The sequence below is a fragment of the Echinops telfairi genome, unplaced genomic scaffold (genome assembly GCF_000313985.2).
Source record: "Echinops telfairi isolate 266 unplaced genomic scaffold, ASM31398v2 ScPeMD7_655;HRSCAF=1070, whole genome shotgun sequence".
In the NCBI taxonomy this organism is placed as follows: domain Eukaryota; kingdom Metazoa; phylum Chordata; class Mammalia; order Afrosoricida; family Tenrecidae; genus Echinops; species Echinops telfairi.
In genome coordinates this window covers 10,627,071-10,637,164 of record NW_022104553.1, presented here as the reverse complement: position 1 = coordinate 10,637,164, position 10,094 = coordinate 10,627,071, and the positions used below count along the sequence as shown (strand labels likewise).

The 10,094-nt window shown below is 61.5% G+C and overlaps 1 protein-coding gene across 1 annotated transcript in view; it reads left to right on the top strand.

Moving 5' to 3' along the window:
- The window catches only part of TNXB (tenascin XB), a 63,809-nt gene that overhangs the window by 20,583 nt on the left and 33,132 nt on the right, over positions 1-10,094 (top strand). The window contains exons 12-18 of the mRNA XM_045292264.1: positions 7-97; positions 2,739-3,047; positions 5,097-5,405; positions 7,090-7,377; positions 7,561-7,869; positions 9,512-9,826; positions 9,947-10,094. Of these exons, the coding sequence (XP_045148199.1) occupies positions 7-97; positions 2,739-3,047; positions 5,097-5,405; positions 7,090-7,377; positions 7,561-7,869; positions 9,512-9,826; positions 9,947-10,094 (1,769 nt within the window). The remainder of the gene's footprint in view (positions 1-6; positions 98-2,738; positions 3,048-5,096; positions 5,406-7,089; positions 7,378-7,560; positions 7,870-9,511; positions 9,827-9,946) is intronic.

The window sequence follows — 10,094 nt, the reverse complement described above, 5'->3', positions numbered from 1 at the left end:
GTGCAGGGCCTGGAGCCGGGGCGCAAGTACAAGATGCACCTGTACGGGCTCCACCAGGGCCGGCGCGTGGGCCCCGAGTCTGCGCTGGGCACCACAGGTGAGTGAAGAGGTGCCTGGCCCTGGTTCAGTGCGTCTCCCCCTCTCCATGGCCCCCGGGGGTCCAGGGGATGGCCGATGGCTAGTCCCTGCTCTCCTGGAACCAGGGGCCTTCAAGGGTTTGGGAAGATGGGAAGAGGCAGTCGCTGGGGTCCCAGCAGCTGTGTGACCTTGAGGAGGCTGGGACTTCCCGAGGCTCTGTTTCTTCACCTGTACAATGAAGGTGACTTGTCCGCCTCCCAGGGTTGCTGGGGGGCTGCAGTGGGGCGACAGATGGGAGCACAAAGAACGGGTCTGGGCCAGGAGGCACGCACAAGGCCCTGCTGGCCACCAGGGCTGTAGGAGTTGGTCCCTCTCTAGCACCTGCCCTGTCTCCTTTGGCTACTCCGTCGGTCAGGAGGTGTGTAAAAGCATGGTCTCTCGCTCAGCGCAGCTCAGAACTGTCTACAGCAAAGAGCATGACACCCCACCCCACCCAGCACCTCTTGGGCCCAGTCACAGAGCCACGTCGGTCACCACATCTGGGTCCCTCTTCTCGGAGCCTCAGCCAGACACCTCTGGGGTCCCAGGCTGGGTGGCGCAGTGCCTCCTCTGCACAGGCCTCTGGGCCCCCCAGAGACGAGCCAGCTCGATCCCAGCAAGACATCTCTTTTCCCCTTGGCTCACAGACACAAGGACCCACCTTTCCCCCCATCACAACTCTTCCCGTAAGAAGCAAGATCAAAACCAGAGACGTTGATACGTCTCCAGACCACAGGTCTTGTCCCTCCTCAAATTCGGCCTCGGAGCGAGTTGCTTGGCTGATTTCTAGAACTTTCCAAGCCCCACCCCCAATTTCTTTTCCTGGCCTCAGCCAACCCTGAGCGGAGAGAGAGGGGAAAGCCACGCAGGGTACTGTCCTCAGGGCTCGACGTAGCAGAGTGGACACACCCGTGCCAGGCTCAGGACAGTGCTGCATGGGTTCTCCTGGGCGGCCCTTGGCTCCCCTGTCTGTCCAGGCAGCCACACTGGGCTCTGTGAGACCCTGGCCCCTGAGGTCAAGCAGAGTCCTGCCGGGCACTGGCTGAGGCCGTGCAGCCGAGGACCATTGAGTTGTGAGGTTGGCAGACCGAGCTTCCCTTCATTGTGAAAAGTACCACCGCCCGTGCCACCCCCGGGAATCTCCGTTTCCCGTCTTCAGGCTACAGCAGACCAGCGCCCCCCTGCGCAGGTTAGGAGTGGTGGTGCCACATGCTTACTGAGTTCATTTCCATGTGGGCTCCGCGCGGCGCCTGGAGGGATCGTGGTGGAGAAAGCTGGATTTGTTAAGGCACTTGGGTGGGGCGTCCTGGTGAAAGTGTAAGTCAGGGGCCCTTTAGGAAAGATTCAACTTCTATGTTCGCTCCCTGAATCTATGGAGCCGACTGAGGGTCCTGCCTGGCACCTGGTGAGCTGCCGCCAGGGGATCAGATGGGGAAGCTGGCTTGCCATTCGCAGGGAGGCTTGACCGTTGTTCCCAGCCCAAACCTGTCTCTCGCTAGCTCGCGAATGTAAAAACCAAGGTGGCATTGTATTGGCTGCTGTTTCGGGGAGTCTAGACCGCAGAATGCACACCCATGCACCACTTCCTGCGTGTCCATGCACATGCTCTCCGTGTGCTGCAACCCCCCACCCCCCCCGCCTTGGCCCCCCTCGTTCAGGCCCCTAAGACGGCTCGCTAGGTTCACACACGCAGCAATGGAGGGGGAACCCTTGCCTGGCGCTCCCGTCCCTGTGCCCACAGGGTGGTGGGTGACAGCTGGGAGTGCTGTGGGGGCAAACGGCACCCAGTAGGTGCCGCCGTGGTGGGTCATCCAGCGGGTGAGTCCCTGGGAGACAGGCAGCAGGCAGAAGAGCAGATGCAGAGGGAAGGCGGCCGGTGGGTGTCTGTTGCACAGCAGAGAGGGCAGGGAGGACGTGGGCTGACCTGTGGGCCCTCACAGGGCCTTGTCCACACAAGGCGTTTACGCCAAGGGAGATGGAACCAGTTCAGACCTGTTGGACACTGTGGGGTGGGGAAGGGAGGGGGGCCGGGGGAGAAGACTTTGCATGCTGTGGGGGTCACCCATTAAGAAATGGAGGTGGCTGGAGAAGGGGTCAGGGCTGGAGAGAGCGGGAGCGCTGGCAGGTGGAGTGTTGTCGGACTGCGGTGTGCAGGCTGCAGGGAGCAAGTCGGGGGAGCTCAGGAGGCCGTTTGGGACTTGGCTGGGTTTGAGCCATGCGAATGTCCTGGTAAGGCCACTCGTGTGGAATTGTGCAGTGAACCCTCAGAGCTGGCCAGGGAGGTGCCGACTGCTCGTGCCTGCCGAGGCTGGCTTGGATGCACCTCTGAAGTTGGGGTGCCCATTGGGTGTCCAGCGAGAGGTCTGCCCAAGGGGTATGCATTTGGAAGATCAGTGCAGAGCTCGAATGTCAGCCACTTTCCCAGGGGGTCTGTGCCATCTGACACAGCACAGCCCCAGCACTGCCCCAGCTGCTGGGGGAGGGGCTCTTGGTCAGCCAGACGAGCCCATCCCTGTATTTTATCACATCACAGCCACTGGGTGGGCACCACCACCACAAGTACCTAATTACTGCCAAGGGAAAAGAGGGTCTTTTCTAAGACCTCCCCATGGCTGTTCCAGCCCCACAACAGGAAGAAGCGGCTCCTACCGCCAATGAGCCCCCTCCGGAGCCGCGCCTGGGGGAGCTGACAGTGACAGAGGTGACCCCCAACTCCGTGGGCCTCTCCTGGACAGTCCCCGAGGGCGAGTTTGACTCCTTCGTGGTCCAGTACAAAGACAGGGACGGGCAGCCCCAAGCGGTGCCTGTGGCCGCAGACCAGCGGGAGACCACCGTCCCTGGCCTGGAGCCCTCCCACAAGTACAAGTTCCACCTCTACGGGATGCAGGACGGGCGGCACACGGGCCCCCTCTCTGTGGTGGCCATGACCGGTGAGTGAGGGGGTGAGGCTGTGCCGGCCCCGGCCCCCGAGTCCCCTCACAGAGGGGCTGGGCCCCCATAGCTCCTTCGTGTGTTTTGTTTTGGTATCTGCAGTACTCCACCTCCTCCTGTGCTTGGGCAAGGCTGCTCGCATCCCTGGTCAATGGTCTAAGGCAGGGGTCCTCAAACTTTTAAAACGGGGGGCCAGTTCACTGTCCCTTAGACCCGTTGGAGGGCCGGACTACAGTTAAAAAGAAATAGATGAACACATTCCTATGCACACTGCACATATGTTATTTTGAAGTTAAAAAAACAAATGGGGCAAAAACACCCGGCGGGCGGGATTCATGTCCTCGGTGGGCCGCGTGTGGCCCGCGGGGCTGTAGTTTGAGGACCCCTGGTCTACGGGAATCTGATGGAGACGTATTCCAAGTGGGGCCTTTGAAAAGGGATTCTGGTCCAACAGATCCCTTATGGGATCCCAGACACCTTAATCGGTGCCCTTAGCCCTTTGACGACTCCTCCAGGCGGGAACCGTCCCTGCTGCCCAGCCCCCCCACCCTGCCACCGCCTCCCTGGGTGGAATGCCCCCCTTCCATCTGACCCACATGCAGCCTGCAGACTCTCTGATTGTTTACAGCTGTTTCCTTCCCGCACGACCCCGCGGTGGCGGTGGCTTGGGCACGGCTGCCACCTCGCCCTGCTGCCTTTTTTAAAACCAAAGTTTAACCCCATGCAGCTCAGCGTCTTTTCTCGGCGGTCCTCAGTTGCCTGGCCTTGGTTCTCTTTCTCTCCGCCAAAGCCTGCAGCCCCCTGGGGGGTGCCCCCCACCCCCATCCTCCTTCCTGCTTCTCCGGCTTCCCTGGCACAGGCCATCTGACGGCCACAGACCCATCTTGGACGCAAAACCCACTGCCACCCAGTTGATTTCTGCCTCACGGCGACCCTGGCGGACAGGGTAGAGCTGCCTCTGTGGGTCTCCAAGTCTGTTGCTCTCTACGGGGGCAGACAGCCTCCTCTGTCTCACGTGGGGCGACAGGTCGTTTCAGACTGCCGACCTTGTAGCTGGCAGTCCAACGCCGTCACCCACTACCCCGCCAGGGCTCCGGCAGCTCAGGACAGTGGTTATAAATCTGTAAAGTGCCTCTGGTGACCAAGGAGACCAGGGAATGTTGACGCGCGATGACCAGCACACTTTGTAAACCTCCGGCGTGTGACTTCATGAAGGAGCCTGGTAATGCACACAGTTGGCTTCCAACTGCCAACCTCAAGGTTGACGGTTCAAGCCTCCCAGCCAAGAGAACTCTGCGGGCAGTTCTGCTCGAACACCCGGCGGCAAGAGGTTTGGGTTCGAGGTTGTGTGCATCCAGTCGTAACACGATTGAGCGGTGAGTTGAATAAGCGGGTCTCCTTTAAATGTAGCAACCTGTTTTGTCGCTACCTTGACGCTGCTGCAGTTACTCTGCGATGGTGTGACGGCACCTGCGATGTCTACCGGCTCCAGAGTCGCAGGCACTGTAGACGCCTGGCTGGCTTCTTCCGTTCCTGTGCAAGGGAGTGGTGCATTGCAAATAAACACAAAGCAAACACGGCACCATCAAGTTGGTCCCGACTCAGAGCCCCAGAGCGGCCCTGCATGACAGAGCACAAGCACCCCCGTGGGTTTCTGAGTCTCTATCTACACTCTTTATGGGTGTGGAGAGACCAGCCTCGTCTCTCTTCAGAGGAGGCAGCGGTGGGTTCGAACTGCTGACCTTCTGATTAGCAGCTCAGTCCGTCACCCACTGCCCACCCCCCAGAACGCCCTACGTCTCAGCCGCACGAAAACTTACTGCCATCACACCGATGTTAACTCATAGAAAGCCTACAGGACACGGTAGAACTCACCCGGCCGGTTTCCAAGACTGGAAACTATGGGAGTAGAAAGTCCCGTCTTACCCCAAGGGGCCGCTGATGGCTTTGAACTGCTGACCGTGCAGACCGCAGCCGGACACGTAACCACTACACCACCAGGGCTCTTTGCATTTTGAGTAAGCTTCTTTGTCTTTTCCTGATTCCAGCCACTGCCACCGAGGCTCCCGCCACAGAAGCTCCTGAACGTGCCCAGGAGCCTCGCCTGGGGGAGCTGACGGTGACCCACGTGACCCCCAGTTCAGTGGCCCTCTCGTGGACGGTCCCCGAGGGCGAGTTTGACTCCTTCGTGGTGCAGTACAAGGACAGGGACGGGCAACCCCAGGTGGTGCCCGTGGCTGCGCACCAGCGGGAGGCCACTGTCCCTGGCCTGGAGCCCTCTCGAAAGTACAAGTTCCTGCTCTTTGGGATCCAGGACGGGAAGCGTCGAGGCCCACTCTCCGCAGAGGCCAAGACAGGTCAGACCCCCGGGTGGCTCTCCTCACCCTTCTACACACTGCCGGCTTTCTCCACCTGGCCAGGCTTCCCCCCCCACTCCCTCTTCCACTTGGACAGCCGCACCCGGCAGACAAGGCCAGTTCCTGCCTGGGCGAGGGGCTCTATCCGGCAACCTTTCCTCTTGCCTCATAATGTCCACCTCTGCTGGGCGGAGAAACCCTTCAGACTCCTTCCTGGAGGGTGGAAAGGGAAGGCCGGGGAAGAGCCATATTTCGATGCAGCGGGTGCCTGGAGGCCACCTGAGGTGGGCACTATGGACAGGTTCTCTGAGCTGTCACGGTTTTTATCCCCTGCTCCGAGAGGCCACCCCGCAGTCTCAAATGACTTGTCTAGACACTGCTTTCCATGGACAGGCCTCTGAGCTGAAGAGGCCCGATGGCTCAGTGGTCACAGGTTGGACTGAGATCTGCAAGGGCAGCAGTTCGATGGGACACTCACAGGGAAGTTCCACGCTGCCTTGTAGGGTCACCGTGAGTCAGCACCGACTCGGTGGTAGTGAGTTTGGCTTTATTTTGTATGGGCTGAAGGAGCCCTGGGTGGTGCTGTGGGTTAGGTGTTCGACGGGTAATTACAAGGTTGGTGGTTCAAACCCACCAGCTGCTTCCATGGGGCGGGGGAGGATGAGGCTGTCTGCTCCTGTCAGGATCTGAAGCCTTTGAAACCCTGGGTAGGGTCACCGTGAGTCAGAACAAACTTGAATGCGGTGTGGGTGGGGGCTTTTTGGATGCCTCTGGGCTGGGGCATTGAGAGAAGGGCCGAGGGTAGCCAGGAGCCCCTCCTTGCTCCCAGGGGCCTCCCAGGGGCTTAGCCCTGTGTTGCCGTCGCTTCTAAGGGTTTTGCTGCCTCCCCTCCTGGCTTGGTCCCTTCCAGTCTCACATCTGCCTCCCCAAAGCCCCTTACCCATCAGTCCCGGAAACTAGAACCAGAGTAACCCTGGACTCGCTCCTCACCCCGGCCTGCCTGGCCCAACCTAGCTATGCCCCTTCCTGGGGTTCGGGCCAGGCCCTCCCTTGCCCCTAGGGGCTCCCCCGTGCCAGGAAACTCTCACAATAACAATGCCGTCAGACGCCTCACGGTCCAGAAAGGCAGCAGGCTGGCTTGTTCCCAGACCCTGGACGGCTCCTTGGACAGACACCAGGTCCTTTCTCATGAAGCCCTCACTTCTCTCGCCGAGCACCAGCCCCCTGCCCAGGCCCAGGGAGTTTCCGTTCCCCAGGCCTCACCGGTGCCCCATGAAAAAAGAGACCTCCTCCATTGGAATGCCTGTCCCCCTCCCCCCTGGGTCTGTCCCCATCAGGGACCCGAGGGCCAGGAAAGTCCTGAAGGGTAGCCACCATCTGGGTGCAAAGAAAGAGACCCAGGTTCTGTGATAGATGAGCTGCCCCTGCTGGGCAAAGGGTCCCCAGCTGTCCGGACAGAGAGGGAGGAGCTTTTCCCAGAGCTGTCCAGGACAGAGACCTCTCCCGCACTGGTCAAGTGGAGAGAGGCCTGGGCCAGCGGGGGCTGGTGGCAGGCACAGGAGGCGATGAAAACGTCGTGGGGAGGTAATGACCACTGGGACAGTCCTGGGGTTTCCAACCCCAGAGGGAGGCATAGGGAGTCATTGTGGAAAAAATAAGCACACGAGCCTTTTGTCTGTGTCAGCTCCCCGAGGTCTTGACAGCCCAGGAGCTCCACCCCGCCTCGGGCAGCTGTGGGTGACGGACCCCACCCCGGACTCGCTGCGCCTCTCCTGGACAGTCCCCGAGGGCCACTTTGACTCCTTTGTGGTCCAGTTCAAGGACAGGGATGGGCCCAGGGTGGTGTCTGTGGAGGGCCCCGAGCGCTCTGTCACCATCACCCCTCTGGAGTCCGGCCGGAAGTACCGATTCCTCCTCTACGGGCTCCTGGACAAGCGGCGGCATGGGCCCCTCTCCGCCGACGGTGTGACTGGTAAGCGGGGTCCCCTGCAGGCCCCTGCCAGGCCACTGGCCCCAGGACTCCAGTTTCCCCGGCTCAGACCCAGCCCCCTCCTGGCCCTCGCACCAGCCCTTTGGGAGCTGGGCCGGCCAGCGGAGCCCTGCTTTCTGGCCTGGGAGGTCACCCAGACTGCCCCTCCCTGTGTCTGTCCTGCAGAGCCCCAGAGAGTGGCGGGCGAGCCGGGGACCCAGCGCCCCGCCAAGCCCCGCCTGGGGGAGGAGCTGCAGGTGACCGGTGTGACCCCAGACTCCGTGGGCCTCTCGTGGACGGTCCCCGAGGGCGATTTCGACTCCTTCGTGGTGCAGTACAAGGACAGGGACGGGCAGCCCCAGGTGGTGCCCGTGGAGGGCAGCCTCAGAGAGGTCACCGTGCAGGGCCTGGACCCCGCCCGCAGGTACAAGCTGCTGCTGTACGGACTGCACGGCGACCGGCGAGTGGGACCCCTGTCCGTCGTCGCAGTGACCGGTGAGTGGGCCGGCCAGGACACCCAGGCCCCTCCCCTGCTCCTGCTGAGCTACTCCATCCCGCTCCCTTCTTCCGGGAAAGATCCCTTAGACTTTCATGTTTTGATCACGGTAGAAGTGTACCCAACCCATTGACCATTTCCACGTTCAGAGAGGATTGTGGGACGGTACACCCAGAAACCGCCTGCCCACAGTGCATGCATGGGCTCTTCAGCCAGTCCCACTGTGGCATTTCTCAAGCCCTGTCCTGAGCTTTCGGGCCATTCCCAAACAACCCCACCCTGGTGCCATAAACTCCCCAAAGCCCCACATTCACTGCCACGGAGTCCGCGCTGACCCATCTCGCCCCCGGGGGTTGGTGAGACTGTCCGTGCTGACGGGAGCAGACAGCCCGGTCTTTCTCCCTGGGAGCTGCTGCTGTTTCCACCTGCCGACCGCTCGGACTGAAGCCCGGCTCCTAACTCACTTCTGTAGCACGAGGCTCCTGTCATCATAAACTCACTGTCCCTTGAACCCAAATGCCCTCTTCCTCCCTTCCCTCCGGTCCCTCGTAGCTGCTGGCGATCCCTGGCTTCTGTCTCTGCTGATTTTGTAAAGCGAGCCCAGGCAGGGCTGGCCTCTCCCATCAGACCGACTTTGCCCAGCCCAGGGGCATCGGTCAGGGCGCCTTCCTCTGGGGGCCACAGGGGCTTCCCTGGGCTTCCCCAGGCAGCTCTTGATGCCCGTTAAGGCCGCTCTACCTTTCGGTTCTCGGGAATCGTGCGTCCGTGAGAGTGGGGCCGGGTGTGCTTTCCGCTGCTCTCCACGCTGTTTCCTGTCATAATTCAGTGGCGCATTGCAACCACCACGGTCAGATTGTGCATCGTGGGCAGCACACACGCCGTGCACCCCTGACTCGGGGACCATTTACACACAGTGGGACTAGTCAGGGGTTGCACGAGCTTGGGCAAATGCAGCCAGTGCCACAATTCAGACAGGACACGTGTCCACTGACCCTTTTCTCAGCCCATCTTTGGCCACGGGCTCTGGCAACCACCCACCGGCTTTCTACCAGGTTAGCTCAAAGGCCCTTCTAAGAATGCCAGCTGTCGAATCCTACGAGGTGGAGGCATTTGCGTCAGGCTTTTTGCATTTGGCGCATGGTCAGGCGCTGGGCAGCTGTCTGCCAGGTCAGCGGTTTGAAACCACTAGCCGCTCTGAGGGAGAAAGGTGAGGCTGTCTACTTGTGGAAAGAGTTAGTCTTGGAGCCCGCAGGGGCAGTTCTACCCCGCGCTGCAGGGTCGCTGTGACTTGGCGCTGGCGGTGCTAACGGCTTGTGCCCAAAGGCTGGTAGCTCAAACTCCGTGACAGCACTGCGGAAGGTACGCTGGGCTGAGCCCCTCTGTGGAGGCGGCTGCTGAGCACACGCCATGCAGCTAGGTCCGCCGGGGGAACCCGCTGTCACCAGAGTCGGCCTCCCCCTGAACCCCGGGTTTGAGTTTTCTTACCCTTTGCATCCGGCTCGTGAAGCCCGTCCACGTGGATCGCAGCTGGTCCTTTTGACTGCTTGTGTCTTGCCCCTCACCCGCTTCCCGCCTCCATCTCCCCGAGAGGCTTTCGGTGCTGCCACAGACCCTCATCCGTGTCTACTGTCCCTGATCCAGCCAACAAGGAAGAAGGCGGAGACGTGACTGAGGCCCCGGCCCCGGCAGAGCCCGAGCCCCGCCTGGGGCCGCTGGCCGTGGAGAAGACGACCCCAGACAGCCTGCATCTCTCCTGGGTGGTGGCGGAGGGCAAGTTTGACTCCTTCCTGGTGCAGTACGCAGACGAACACGGGAGGCTCCAGGTGGTCAGCTTGGAGGGGGACCGCAACGATGTCACCATCTCTGGCCTGAGATCCAACCACAGATACCTGGTGGACCTGTACGGTTTCCACGGTGGACGGCGGGTGGGTCCTGCCCGCATCGAAGCCCTGACAGGTGAGGGGGAAGAGCCCTGCCCCTCCCCCCACCCCCAACCCGGTGGCCAGCGACCTCCCTCCACAGCTGGGCGCAGAGAAGGGCAGAGCCCGTGCATACCCTCTCTGTGTCTCCATTCAGCAGAGGAGGAGGAACTTTCAGCCCCACCCACAGCCGCCCCGGAGCCTCCCTTCAAGCCTCGCCTGGGGGAGCTGACTGTGACCGACGCCACCCCCGACTCCCTGAGCCTGTCCTGGACGGTCCCCGAGGGCCGCTTTGACCACTTCCT